The 15,073-nt window shown below is 38.4% G+C and overlaps 2 protein-coding genes across 5 annotated transcripts in view; one reads left to right on the plus strand and one right to left on the minus strand.

Annotated features, from left to right (window-relative positions):
- Nucleotides 1-2,362: 2,362 nt before the first annotated feature.
- adma (adrenomedullin a) lies at nucleotides 2,363-4,752 on the minus strand. Its single transcript, XM_038297711.1, has 4 exons — nucleotides 4,630-4,752; nucleotides 3,928-4,030; nucleotides 3,680-3,805; nucleotides 2,363-3,568 (listed from the first exon to the last, which is right to left on the minus strand). Exons 2-4 carry the CDS (start codon nucleotides 4,020-4,022, stop codon nucleotides 3,292-3,294), a joined length of 498 nt encoding a protein of 165 aa, XP_038153639.1. The 5' UTR covers nucleotides 4,023-4,030; nucleotides 4,630-4,752; the 3' UTR covers nucleotides 2,363-3,291.
- Nucleotides 4,753-8,131: 3,379 nt separating this feature from the next.
- The window catches only part of sbf2 (SET binding factor 2), a 124,245-nt gene continuing 117,303 nt past the window's right edge, over nucleotides 8,132-15,073 (plus strand). For all 4 annotated transcript variants that reach the window (XM_038297724.1, XM_038297726.1, XM_038297725.1 and 1 more), the window contains exon 1: nucleotides 8,132-8,287. In XM_038297724.1, coding sequence (XP_038153652.1) covers nucleotides 8,233-8,287 — 55 coding nt within the window. In that variant the 5' untranslated portion in view covers nucleotides 8,132-8,232. The remainder of the gene's footprint in view (nucleotides 8,288-15,073) is intronic.

Consider the following 15,073-nt stretch of genomic DNA (forward strand, 5'->3'; position numbering starts at 1 on the left):
TGAACTATTCCACTGTGACTCTCCTTATATGTTTAGAGTTGCCATCTTGGTGGAAGATAAACCTCTATAACAACCTCTAAACAGGTTTACCTGCCGGAGTTTCCATTATTTTTGTTCCATTCATCTGTCTAGTTTTAGCCACCTCTGCTGAAGAAAAGGACATTGTCAATGCCATGTTACACTTTTGGGATGCTTTGCTTATGGTTGAGTGGAATGCTGACAATAGCACCTCGTTAATAAGATAAGGTAGACTTTTTTGATCTTACGGTGGAGAAATTCACTTGTCACATCGGCTCAATAGTCCAAAGAAGGTACCTTTAACAAGATTACTGCACAGGATATTGAACAGTGATTGCACATTAGTTATTGCACAAGTCTTTGCAGTTATAATGCTGCATTGTAAAGTCAAGTTGTAGTGTATAATACTAATCGGGAAATGTTGCTGTGTCATGGTGAGAATGATCGGGCTTTTGTTAGCAATTGCTTCCTTCAAAAATAATTTTCCTATATGGTATCACTACTCTATTTATAAACAATCAATTTATTCTTGTAATCGGCATGGATTAAAACAATTACTACATTAATGTTTATTAATAATCAAACAGCTTGACTAGACGAGGTGGTTCTTTATACTGGTTAGGTCATGTCTACAGGATATCAGTTGGCTTTGTTTATCAAAAAAAAAAGATTTGTAATAAAAATGTCAAACTTTTCACATTTTAATTTATTAAGGGTATTATTTTAAGCTATTTTTGTCAGTCTCTCACATAAAATCTCAACAAAAGTTTAAGTAGATTTTTTCAAAATGATTACTATTAAGGCTCGGCTTGTAAATGATTAAACCAATATCCAATTGTAAAGATCAGTTAAAGAATGACTTTGCTAATGATCCTTGTTAGCCTTGCAGTGTATAATGGATAAAAGACTGTTAACATGCAATAAGACCTGGAATGTAGGGAATATATAATCTCCTGACCATAACTAATTAGTTTTGCGATCAGATCAAAGCATCACTGTCACTAGCTCATTGAATTATTGAAGAAGAAAGACTATCATAGTTGGAATATACACACATAAGTAAGATTGTTTCTGTCTTTTCCCACTTGACTATATGTCATTCAGGAAATATAAGTTGCAAATGCTCAAACGTACCACTAGATGTCGCAGTTGTTTTGCTGCTGCGTTTAATTTTCCTCAAGCATGTTTCAGTGGTTTGGTTGACTGATCCTACAAATGGAGAGAACATAAAATATTTAAAGGAAGGCTGAGCCCTTTGGATGCATCTGCATATATAAAATCCTTCAAAAGAGCTTTTCTCATATTTTCTCCCTGGATTTGAACTGTAAATTTTGAGTTTGCATTAAAAAAAACAAAAGGTTGTTATTTTGGGGGTGGATTTAAACATATCTGGAGAAAACTTTTTTTTCCCCCCAGCTTTAAATAAGCATTATGAAAAATGGTCACACCTGTAGTCCTTCAAACTCTTTGGGCTCTATTTGTGCTCTATAAAGACTTTGTTTCCACATACTTCCATTGCACTATGAATGAATTCCCTGATTATTTCAAGACAGTTTTTCATGGTAATAGCAACCTTATACGGAAGATGATATTTTTCAAAGATAATTCATGAAAGGATGAAGCTCTAAACTAGTAAACAACCACCAAGATGATTCAAGTATTGATTCTCATCTGACCTTTGTGTTCTGAGAAAATTTAAGCAGTGCTAGTTTCTGATCTAATGGCTCTAGAGGGCGACAGGGATCACATTTACAGTATATAAAAGAGCAGGCTGTATGACTGAAACCTTCTCCCCACTGAAAACGAATCAGTAAACCAATACACCTCTGTGCATTAAAAAGATAAGGTTCAGTAAGAATTTTCTTTTCCTTCATTTTGACTATAAGGACTTGTCTTACAGTAATTATCCTTCACTAAAAGCCAGTTTAAATTCATCATAGGGGGTACAGTTTCATCAGTTTCATCAAACAGTTTCATCGTCCCTGTGATGCTTGCAGAGGAATGTTGGACCGGAACCCCCCTCTGTCTGAACCTTCTTGTGTCCAAAACCGCGCACCATTGAACACAGATGGAGCTAAATCTTCAGCCTCCCCTTGATGGCTTTAGGGCTGCTCTGTGGTGTGGGGCGAGCCAGCAAATATGACTTAAACTTATCAGGAATGTGTGCCCCGCAACCTGTCTGCCCTTCTTATGGGGTGGGGGGGTTGAAATGGGAGAATGTTGTGTGAGGAAGGGTTGGTTTTAGTCTAATGAGAATCTGTTAGACCTTAACAGGGACCAGGTGTTCTGTGTTTTTCCCCTCGACAAGAGAATGTCCTAAAGAGTAAAGAGCATCTAAGCAGGGTTTAGGTTTTGTATGCAAAAGGTTTATTGAAAGACACAAATAAAATAAAATACATTTACAAATATAAAATAACATACCTTTAAAACACATCCATTTACCACAGTTTGCAAAGGAATGATGACAAATAGCTACAATGCCCATCTCTCTCTCTCTATATATATATATATATATTTATATAAATCTTTCTGTACAAAAATAGCTTTATCTGCATAAGGACTTTAATGTAACCTCTATATAATATTTAAATAAAGGAATTCATATATACACACACACAAATATCTGCAATAAAAAAAGATTGCACATGTTTTTGTTTTGATTTCTTTTTTTACAAACAAATGCATTTTCAAGTATAGTTAAATCCAGTATGGATTGGCACATAGCTCCCATAATCTAAGGCATTTTCTCTCATACAGTGTCCAAAACATGATATAAATGAAGAGCATTAAAGCTCTTTAGGCATAATGATAATGATTTCTTTCTTAATGATTCATTTTGCTTAAGTTCAAAAGGAAAAGTGCAAGCCATTATTAGCAGTCTAATGGAACATGGTGGTGTAGTCCTTCGAGGATGGCACTTTTCAAAGTCTAGGCCTTGAGGAATAGGTTAGTAGAAGATTCCCTCTTTTAGGATGTGCACACAGGCATCTGAACTCATCACATTTTCACCACCACACAGAAAGCAGCACCTGTAGCTCCACACTGTGCCATTCAGTGTCTTTGAGCCAGCTGTTTACAGTTCTAGCATCCCAATACGACTGCAACCAGATTCACTCTGACTCAGTCCTCCTTTTTGGAACGAATGTGCTGGAGTAACTTGGCGAGAGTCTTTTAGAGGCATTTAGAGAATTTCAAAGCCAAGCAGAAAGGGACACACACTAGGGAGTCCAACTCCCTTGCTTTTTGCTCCCAATTCTTCTTTTAGAGTCCTTCTCATGTCCTTCTCAGTAGAGCCTCAAGCTTGTGTACTTGTGAGTCGTTCAGCCTCCACACTGGTCTCAACCTGCCTTTCTCCACCTTCAGGGAGAGTTGCCTCTCTGGAACAGACCTGCGCCTCCGGCCGTATCCCTGAGGGCTCATCTTGTCAATAGGGGCGCCGGTCTTCAGCTTTTTGTTGTTGAGCTGTTGTAGGCGGTGTGCTAGGTCATGCACTGTACAGGTACCCAACACGCAACCTTTGGACCTCTTGGTTCGGATTTTAATGTCAGTGCTAGAGACAGAGAGAAGACAGAATGTTAATCCGCTATCACTTTTCAACCTCTAAGGTGGACCTGTTCAGTTGGGTTGCTTTCTAGCTTTGATTAGATGATTCATTTCTTACCTGGAATGTGGCAACAAGGTATCCCTGATGTCCTCTGGTCTAACAAAGGATTCTGACTCTGTTGTCTTCTCTACTGCAACACTTTCAAGATCCCGTCTCAGTCTGCTCCCGAGCCATATGCTTAGTCTGCAAGAGGAGAGGAGGGGAAAAACACCATTAGTTTTGGAGAGGATGATTCTTGGCACAAAACTTCAGCCAGAAACATTATTATTATTATTACAGTATGAACTGATTTGAAGTTGACTCACCTTTTTTTCAACACGGGATTCACCTCAAGTTCCACACAGTGCGCTACTGAAGCCAGCAGGCAGCAATAGAGGAAGGAGTGGAAGATCGTTTTCATTTTGGCTCCTGTGGCAAGAAGAGAGAAGGAGAGAAAAAAAAAAGTTTGGTTAGTTAAATAGTTATGGCTGAATTTAATATTTAGCTGCTGACATATCCTTACTGTCCCTCTTTGAATGGAAAACTACAACTTAAAGTATTCCATGAGAAACTGTGTTATGTTTTCTTACACAAGAGTCCAAAAGGCAAGTTATTTGCACATATCATTCATTTATTTAGAAAGTTAAGCCAAGGTCAGAATTTGCTAGGTTAAGTAAATCTGCAACCATGCTTTGGGCATTTGGCCAGCAATTTGAAGGACATGGTCTGAAATAGACGCAGCAGAAGTGCAGCAAAATGTGCAATCTGCAAGTTTCATTTACAACATTTAGATAAATGAATAATAACAATGAACTAATCCTGTTTTATTTGCAGTCTTGGAGGCAATTACCTCACAGACTAACACACATTTAGAGCTGAACTGCTTATATAACCAGACAGATAACCTGTTCTTGCCTCAACACTAGTGCCTTGACCTCAAAAAACACAAGAAGTAAGGATAAAACCATTAGCTGGCATCACAGCAATACAACAGCAATGTGTTTTCCTGCAAAGCAAATCACACATACCTGTAGTTCAGCTCAGGTGGATTAGAAAGCTCTTCTTCCAAAGTCACCAATAAAAGAATACTCCACAGGTTTTTCTTCAGGTTTATTTTTGCTTCTTTAAGGCAGCTGTGTCACTCTGCTATTAGTCTCTACACAGCAGACCGGCCGCCTTTATACACTTACAGAGGGTGGGAGGGGCTCAGTGATCGACACGCGCTGTCTCATCCTTTACCCCACCCCATTCAAAGCACTTAACTGCTCTGCTGTTCATGTTCAGCAACACAGGGTGGGGGATACGTGTAGGAATGTCAATCAAAATCATATGTTAAACAAAACTAAAGAAAAGTCCGTATTGTATCCTGTTTTTCATTATTTATCCCCTAACCTACTTTCTGTGCAGGCTTATATAACACAACATTTAAAATAAATAATGAGTCAAATGCAACACTCAAATCAATACAAAATGCTTGCAACCTATGATCAAAACATTTATATGGTATATTGATCAATTATATTAATATTCTCTTTTTTTATGCTCCTTTCAGTCTTTCTGGCAACAAATGAAAAAACTTTTGAGGAATGTTCCCATCCTCGGCTTTCCAGGGCACTCCCTGACACCAGCAGAGTCCACGAGAACCTGAAAACCCAGATGACAATGAACATGAGAAAAGTATTACGTTACTCATTAATATAATAAGAATGCCCGACTGTAAATACAATAAACTCAATATATTTGTTTGGACAGTGCAAATATTTACTTTGGAACACTTGGGATGAAAAGAGGGAAAAAAGAAATGGAATTTTACAATTATAAATCTGTTGTAAGTTGAATGACAGCTCCTGATGCATTGCTTATCATTTTTCCTTTTAAATAGTTTAGATTATTATGGTTTTAGAACAAGTGGAATTAGGTTTAGTTACATTGAGAAACAAAATCTGCTGGGTGATGATTAAAAAGGACATTAGATCCGTTTTTTTCATGGATTTTTACTCCTTTATGTGGTCCTTCCTAAAACATACATTTTATAATAAAGCTTTATGTTTAAAAGTGACACAGAATGTAGGAAATAGAATATCAGAGCCCCGTAAAATTAAAAATGAAAGTGTTCATGTTATAAAGAAATCTATAAAACTCCAAAATATGTGCATGATTTCTTTCTTTTTCTTTTTTTTTTTATCCCACACATGTACCCTCAGGTGTAGTTTAAGAAATGCTGTAAAAACCAGAGGAGAAAAAAACCTTTTGGTTTTAACAGTATAGAAATTCCGCTGTAGAAATTTCCACAAAGCATGGTGTAAGTAAATCTTTCAGTTTTGATTTTGCTTTCGCTTTGTTGAACCGTGAAGAAAACCTATGAAGTAAGGTTCACTCCACAGTTGACATTCCTTCTGCGGTATATCAAGATTCCTATTCACATCCTTCTATCATAATGAAATCCTTATGAGTTTATTTATATTCTCATGCGACCCCATTCCACTGGTGGTGTCATATTTTTAAACTCCAGAAAAATACATAAATGGCAAACACATGCAATGTCAGAACTAAAATGTTTTGTAACCACTTTGTTATGCTAATTGACTCCAGCAGATCAGTAATCCCCTCACCAGAGCTTATGACAAGAGATGGTGCAATCATGACAATAAAATTCTTCTGTTGCATTTTGACTCCTTTTATAGCAAGAAGAAGGCGGAATTCGACTGACAGGTTGTTTAAATATGTATTATTATTATTAGCTTATTTATTTCGACAATGACTGGGAAATCGAGGGCATAGGGAACATAAAGTTGATCAATCATACCAGATTTCCTAAACAGGTTTGTTAATATAAGTAGATACCTTTTTAATTACGGTAAACCTGTCATGAGCCATCCTTTTTTCTCAAGAAAAACACAGTTATCTTCTGTGTTATCCATGTTATCCTGTCGATTACTCTTCTTCACTGCCTCTGTTTTTTTTTTTTCTTGTAAACACAAGCATTGTCCAGGAATTTCAAGAGCTTTTGAAAACACAGACGATGACTGAGGGAAATATCTCGCTGGGTTCCTGCTATTGTTGCTGCTTGGTGTATTTGTCTCACACTCATGAGCTAATACCCACGTGTTATACCTGGTGACAGCTTGTCCTGTTTTTCATTCCTCTTCAATATTTTGTTCTAACCCAGGAGTTTATCTTTGATTGATCCACAAAAGGGAGCGTTTTGTATTATCGGAGTTGGGATAAAGTGAAGACATCTGGTAATGGAAATTGAGAAGTTAACATTTTATTGCTGAAAGATTGCTTTAGATTTGTTTACTTTACATAATTTCACTGACTTGCCCATCCATCCATCCATCCATCCATCCATCCATTCATCCATCCACCCATCCCCTCTCGCATCCATCCATCCATCCATCCATTCATCAACCCATCCATCCGTCCATCCATCCATCCATCCATCCATCCATCCATCCATCCATCCATCAACCCATCCATCCATTCATCCATCCACCCATCCCCTCTCGCATCCATCCATCCATCCGTCCATCCATCCATCCATCCATCCATCCATCCATCTATCCATTCACCTTCCATCCATCCATCCATCCATCCCATCGCATCCATCCATCCATCCATCCATCCATCCATCCATCCATCCATCCATCTGCCATCACACCCATCCACCATCCATCCATCCTTTATCTGTCCATCCGTCCATCCAACCATCCAACATCCATCTGCCCTTCCACCCATCCAACATCCATCCATCCTTTATCTATCCAATCTTTTATCCATCCCTCCTTTATCCATCCATCCATCCATCCATCCATCCATCCATCCATCCATCCATCCATCCATCCATCCATCCATCCGTTTCTCAGTTGCATGGTTGCACTCATTTATTTCTCTTTTAGTTGCTTATTCTAAAAAAAAAATGATTGTGACAGACAAGTTTCCCCAGGCTGGAAAAGCTTTTACTTGGTAATTTTTCCCTTTCTCTGTTGCAGCATTTATGATGTTATGATAGTCCATTTCAATGTAAATCGTGATCTTGTTTGTAACTCTCTATAGTTTCTTTTAATTTTAGTCTAAAGATAAAGCAACAAGAAACAGTGAGTTTGAACTGTTTTACACTTAAAACTAAACTTAATTTTAGTTTTTGCTGCCTTCCATACAGACATACAAAACTCTTCTTAAAGCCTCTCCTGTTTAGTTAATTGGACTCATCTATTTTTTTTAAATATATTTGTTCATTTATTAGAAAAAATGCTTCACAGTGAAAGCTACTATAAGGCCTTTAACTTTAATGCAGCTATTTTATTATATATTTTGATATGTGGAATCTGCATTTATAATTCACATATATCTTGTTATTTTTGTTTTATACCTGTCCCTCAATCCATCTGCTGTCTAAGATTAGAACTGATATTCCCGAGTTGCTGCTGCATAAACACTGGATGTTAAACATTTGTTTTTTTTTTGTTTTTTTTTAGATATGTTTGTAAACTGAAAGGGCCCACGCCCATGGATGGATCCCAGCTCCCCGCGCGCATGCGCACTGCCGCTCCTCCTGTCAAACATGGCTGTTCTCTGGAAGGGGGGAAAATGCTGAATTGTGTTGGTATATCTCGGGAAGATCAGCAGACATGGCTAGGTTGGCTGACTATTTCACCGTCGTCGGATACGACCATGAGAAGGCTGGTAAGTGTTGTGCCGCTGCGGGGTTAGCGGATCTCTCTGGTCCAGGCCGAGTCTCTGTGTGAGATGATGTTGATGCTACATAGCATTAGCCGCACGGAGGGCTAGGCGAGCTGGGAAACACTTTCTTTTCCTCCTTTTAGCAGGCCAGATGTTTGAAACCGGCCGGAGGGGGGCGGATCGCGGTGAATTAGTGGCTGTGCATTAGAGAAGGTTGTCAAATTAGATATGGATTAAGGGAAACTTTTCCTGTGGGATTAAAATCTCTCACATCCTGTCTCTGTAGTGATTCTGCTTTATTGACACTACTCAGATTTGGCCGTTTAAACCCAAATCTGGCTCCTCCCTTCACTGTTTGTTCAGTCAGTCAGTCAATCCAGGCCATGGTCATTGATCACCACATTTGTAGTTTTTATTGCGTAAAGCTATGCATACTAACCTTGATCTATTTTTACCTACTGCAGCCCCATGTTCTCTCCCTTTTCTCTGTTTCCATGAAGGGAGTGAATTGGGGCAAACCCCTAAAACAGGGGCGGAGCTAGATTGGGGGGCCAGGGGTGGCTATGGCCACCCTTACCCAATCATTGTCCACTCCTACCATTTTTTCCCTCTAATACATTTTTTTGTGGTTAATTATACACATCAATATACTAGCATCAAAGATGATAAATACAGAATTCATGCTCTTTTCAGAACCTCGCAAAGCATTATGGGATTTGTTGTAGTAAATACCAAAGATGGTGCAGACACCCTGCGGGAAGGAGGAGTCACATGACCAACAGGTAGTGAAAAGTAGTGATCATCAGTCCAAATGGTCAGTTAACCGAGTTTGCTATAAAGTCCACTATATGATCCCGGCCTTATGTAGTGAGATAGGGATGTAGGGGTTAGGGCGGACATTCAGGCACAGCCTATGTCATGTATTTCTTCAGCCCAGCCACTGAACCAGTTAAGTCCAATCTGCACAATTTAATTCAATGTGCAGATTGGACATAACCTGGTTCATTGGCTGGGCAGAACAAATACATGACATAGAGATCACTTTATGGTTCCAAATCTCCCACTGCTGATTAATACTGAAGGAAGTGGACGGGAAATTATGCCATGAACCGAAGAAGCAGTGGAACAAAACTTCCACACGCTCCCTTGACAGCATGTACTTTTAGGTTTAATAACATGTATTAATTTGGAATAGTGATTTCAAGAGCCGTATGTCTGGAAAACAATACATATATTCCAGATTTTTTTTTTTCTTCCATTTTATAGAGGATTTTATAATATATTGTCTTTTTTTATGCTTGTTCAAAAATGATAATCAAACCTTTCTCTAAAGACTTATTTAGCATTTTTCTGCAAACACTAAAAGAACTCAGCTTTCCCAAAACATGTACTTTGCTCCGTCTCGTCTGGTTGACAGCTTTGCTCCTGTTCTAAGTGGGAAATGATAATCAAGTGATGTGATTTAGATGTTTGATTTAATGACAATGATGATGTAAAATTAGGTGTTTGTGAGATTTTGCCATATATCCACATTTTCCTCTCCTTTGTTTCTCACAGATGCTATTGTAACGCTTTGCATTTGTTTCTTTTTTTTTTTTACTTCACCGTATTAGAAAGTGTGGGATTTGATTTTGAGTTTTTCAAGTCTAGATGAATATGGAGGATTGTTTTATTTATTTATTTTTTTTTTGTAGATTTCACTCAATATTTAATTTCATAAAAGATAAAACAAAAAAACTTTAAAGAATGTTTTCTGGGACTAGGATGCTTGTAGGGTTTTAATTTAACTTAATTTATTTTATTTGTATGAACATTGTGGGGTGTATTGTTACTTGACTGCAACTAATGGCACTTCTTGTTTTAAGGCTTTTTTCCCTCCTCACTATTCTGCAGCGGGACAGGAAGCCCCCCCATGCATTACAATTACAAGTCCAGCCTCACATTCCTTTCATCCAAGTCAGGAAGCAGCTTTGCACATGTTTAATCAAATGATGAAAAGTTTCTTTTTTATGGAGGCATAGTTCTCAAGTAAAGCTGCACTTTTAATACATTTCATCTTGGATAAATAACCTTTAGCAGTTTATTGCATCTTATATGTCTGATAGGATTCCCTATCAACAAAAAGTAAAGATGTTTAAAGTTTTTTAGCGTATTGTAATGGCAGCTATCCAGCTCCATGTCTGCTCTGACCTCCAGAGTGGTTGAATCCAGTATCACCTCATGGTGCTGCACGCAATAGATAAACAAATCCTTTCATTGGCTGTATGCATCCGCTAAAAAAATAGACATGTGTTTCTGGTATTGCTCAGTCTAACTGGATTCAAGGGAATCTATGGAAGAGATGGAACATTTATTTTGATCTTCTCTGTACTCTGAACTTAAGATCTACCGTATTGTCTGGAGTATAGGGCCTCACCCACACCAGTTTTTTGAAAAACTGGAGACGTACATATATGTGTAAGCCACACTGGGGCATAAGTCACTGATCTGTCCCCCACCAAACCTGTAGGGGGAGCTCTACGTATCACCCCTAGCTCCCGATTGCTTGTTGGCTTGTGGCCGTAAGAGCTTTTTCTAGAGGATGGTGCTTCTTCAGCTCTTTATTTCAAATCTGCAGGAGTTGCACACTGTCTCTTCATTGATTCGACAGCTTAATGCAGCAAATAAATATTCAAATGTGTGAATTTGGGACATTTGTTCTCCATCGTGTCTTTCTTCTTCGTTTACCAACTTTGACTTTTGTCACCTGTCGGATAAAGACAAATCCACAGAAAAGCCGCATCTTAGCATAGGCTGCATGGCTTAAAGCGTGGGAAAAAGTAGGGGATTACAGTCCGGAAAATATAGTAGCATAGTTTTCATGCTACCATTGTTATAATTATCATTTGTTATTAACAAGGGACCTGAATCTCATCTAAAAGGATAATCACATCCTTATTGGAACCAGATCTGTTTGCTGTTTTCTGACAGTCATTGCTGTTCTACCCACAAGATGCATGTTAAAAATAGATTCAGAAAACGTCTTAAGATGTAAAATGCAAGCCTTTATTAAAGACATGCATCTTTCAGTTGTTTGTCTAGACGACAAATCTCTCTTCTCTCTGTTCCCATATTGCTCGTTAACTCAAACCAGCAGTCTCTACGTGGCTCATCCCTGAGCCTGCTGCTCCATGCTGGCTTCTGATCTACTGGCCTGACCCACTTCTCACTTAGAACGCAGCGAATAAGTCTTAAGACTGCAATCTGCTCACAGTCAGAAGGAAAACATTCACACCTTTTTGTGGCAATGAGGATCACCTTTCCACCTGTCGTAAGATGTTGTCGAAGGAGGAGATGCATATAAACAAAATAATAAATTAGAGCTGTAATATTAAAAGTTTCAATTCAGTCTCAGTTTGTTCCAACTTTGCCTGATTTATTTAATTATTGCATTTATTATTATTAGCCTGTGATCCCAAAAAACCTTTATGAGGTCCCAAAATGAGTTAATGCACAATCTAAAAGATTGATTTATAAGTGTTTGTGAGATAAAGTGTGTCTCTGTGCAATTGTTGGTTTGTCTTGAATGCAAGAAATAATACTTGAAAAATAAGTTGTTATGATTATAATAGATATAAATAGTTGAATAGTTTCCTGTAAAAAAAAAATGTTGGAAACCTTTTTATTCTGTCCTGAAACCACACTGTACTCTGTATTTTCCTTTTTTTTTCAATAGGGAGCCGTTTTCTTGTATTGGCTTGACTTTTTATATAGTCTGGCAAACTGTCCTCTTAAAATTACAGTTTTCCAAGTAAAAAAAAAAAAAGACCTGCTGCTTTTCTAACAGTTAATTTGAAGGAAATCAGCACTGTTTTATTGAATCAAACTGCTCATTAAATCCATTTCACAGATGCTGTGGACAGTCTCAGCTCCACGGGACTGTATGAACTCTGGGATTCATTTATGTAATAACGATCAATCTTGTAAAACTACTGTCCGCTGTGGTGCCGCTTCCCAGTTTAGTTACAAATCAGTAGTGTCTTTTAAAGCATTATTGTGATATCCGTGCTGAGGGAGAGTTCATGCAAGGTCTCGTGCCTCAAACCTTGCATGAATTGACTTTTTGTTAAAGCTTTTTAAGAGAATCTGTGGTGGAAGGGGGATGTCCTGCAGGCAAACCCACACAGGAAGTGCTTATGCTAGAGAGTCACCTTTATCGGACATACTTGTGTTTTTGTCTGCTACTCATGCTTGCTTCTTTCATCTTCATGTTTTTATTGTAGACACCCTATATATGTGTCTTTGTGGGTTTTTTTTTAATGTCTGACTCTGCAGACTAGTATGTGTTGCAAGCTCCTGTTGATCTGCTCCAGTGGGGGTCCATGTTCTCATGACCTGTTCCCTTTGTTTTCGTTTCAGTCATGTTTGATTCACAGTCTGTTGGCTTCCTTCTGACATAATAAATAGTCTGTTTAAATCTGCTCGCTTCTCGGTTTATCTGCATCACACAGACCTGATGAAATAATTTGATATTTATTGCAGCTTTTACTGATTGCTTCAAGAAAAATGGTGAGATAAGCTAATACTTTTGGACTTAAGATTGAGAAAGTATTTACAGTGCGAATTCCCCACATCCGATTAAAATTTTAATTGTGATGTCTTAAAGTGATATTGAATGACAAAGTTTTACACTGGATTAAACAACCTGATAAAGTAAACATGCTTTGGGTACATTCAGTCAAAGCTCTTCCAACAGCTGGACACTTTACAGTGCAGACATTCGCACATGAAGTGCTGCCGTGTGTTATTGTTGGCTGTCTCGGTGATTATATATTGCAATTAAATTTTCTAGTATTTCTTGTTTTTATCTGTAATAACATAAACATGATGAAATAGTTGGGTTCTCGGGGCTGACTGAACAAGATCTGAACCACTTGACAAACCTAAATTGTGAAACTTTCAGAAAGGAAAATAGAAGTTCTGAGCTCTTGCAAAATGAATAGTCGCAGTTATTTTTCAGATCTGCTCAAACATAAGGTTTAGTAACGGTCCGTCTAATTAGGAACCTGGTAACTAATCTAGACATGTCTTTGAAGGATAAAAACGGGGTAAGCAACATTTTTGTGAACTTTCTCTACCTTACGGATGGGGGATTTTCTCTTTTCCATTGACGGATTCACAGGCAGTTTATAGATGTATGAAAAGATACGAGATATTTATATTTGAGGTGCTTAACAGATATCTATTTACACAGTTTAACAGAGGTGGCCTAGTGGTTAGGGCATTGTGCTTGGAATCCAGAGGTGCTGAGTTCAAGCCCCACTCCCTGAGTAAAGACCCTTAACCCCACACTGCTCCCCGTGCGCCGCACAATGGCAGCCCACTGCTCCCTAAGGGAATGGGTTAAATGCAGAGTTAAATTTCTCCATTGGGAGATCAATAAAGTTCAATTAATTTTTATTTGTAAACCATAGATGTGAGATGACTTCAGCAGTGTTGTTTTTTTTAACTACATTTACAGATACATCTATAATATCGCTAAAAAGTTCATTTAGTTTGGTTTAAAAAGTAAAACATCAGTTATGGAATTTTATGCAATGGGTAAAATAAGAACCAAATACATGAGCCATTTTCTGCAGCAATAACTCTGACACTGAAAAAAAATGCGATAACCTCCGGCCCATTTCTAACTTATCTTGTATTTCTAAAATATTTAGAAATAAGTTGCCTCCAAAATTCACTCCCATCTAGCTGGTGATAATCTTTATGAACGATTCCAGTCTGGGTTCCGCCCCCACAACAGCAATGAAAATGCTCTCATAAAAATCACAAATCAACTTTTAATGGCAGCAGACTTTTCTGCCTCCTTTCTAATCTTCTCCTTCTGGACCTGAGTGATGCTTTTGACACAAATTCCCGCTACGTCCTTCACAATAGTTCAGTCTTCAGTCGGCATCACCCATGCACCACTCCACTGCTTCCAGTCATATCTCTGTCTATGAGCTCAGTTCGTATCAATTAAGTGCTTTAGTGCTCTGATCCATTCCTTGTCACAATCACTGTACCTCAGGACTCTGTCCTGGGGCCCCTATTTTATATCATCTACCTTCTGCCCCTTGGCAACATCTTTCAGAAATTGAATATCAATTTTCATTGTTATGTGGATGAAACCCAGCTCTATCTGATCAGCCATACTCCATTCTCTCTCACCTTCTGCCTTACTGAAATTAAGGCTTGCTTCACCTCTAGCTTCCTTAGACCAAACTGCAACAAAACAGTAACTCTCCTGATAGGAACCAAATCAGTTTTACCCAAAACTGAGTTTATCTCTCTCAATTGACAGTTCCCCTATCATTCCCTTCCCTCCCTTTAGCACTCTCTCATTCACCTCCCACATCAATGACATTACCTGTTCTGCCTTTTTTCATCTATGAAACATTTATCATCGCCGTCCCCTCTTTCCCTGTACTCTGCTTCTGTTCTTTTCTATTTTCTCTATCCTCATCATCTCTTGCATTCCCACCCATAAGCTTCAGTTGATCCAGAATTCATTGGCTTGTTTAATAACCCAAACCCCAAATCCTTTTGTCACATCACCCCAGCCTTAAAGGAGCATCACCAGCTCCCTTTCAACTTCAGAGTTCAGTTTAAAGTCCCTCTGTTCACGTTCAAGGTCATCCATAAGCTTGCTCCCCCATACCTCTCAGATATCCTACAGATTGCTACCTCCTAGCTAGACTTTCCTCTTCCATCCACCTTATTGAGCCTCAACACCATGAAGAGCAGAGCTTTCTGCTGCTCTGCTCCCAT

The sequence above is a fragment of the Cyprinodon tularosa genome, unplaced genomic scaffold (assembly GCF_016077235.1).
Source record: "Cyprinodon tularosa strain WSP-4 unplaced genomic scaffold, ASM1607723v1 ctg395, whole genome shotgun sequence".
Classification (NCBI taxonomy): domain Eukaryota; kingdom Metazoa; phylum Chordata; class Actinopteri; order Cyprinodontiformes; family Cyprinodontidae; genus Cyprinodon; species Cyprinodon tularosa.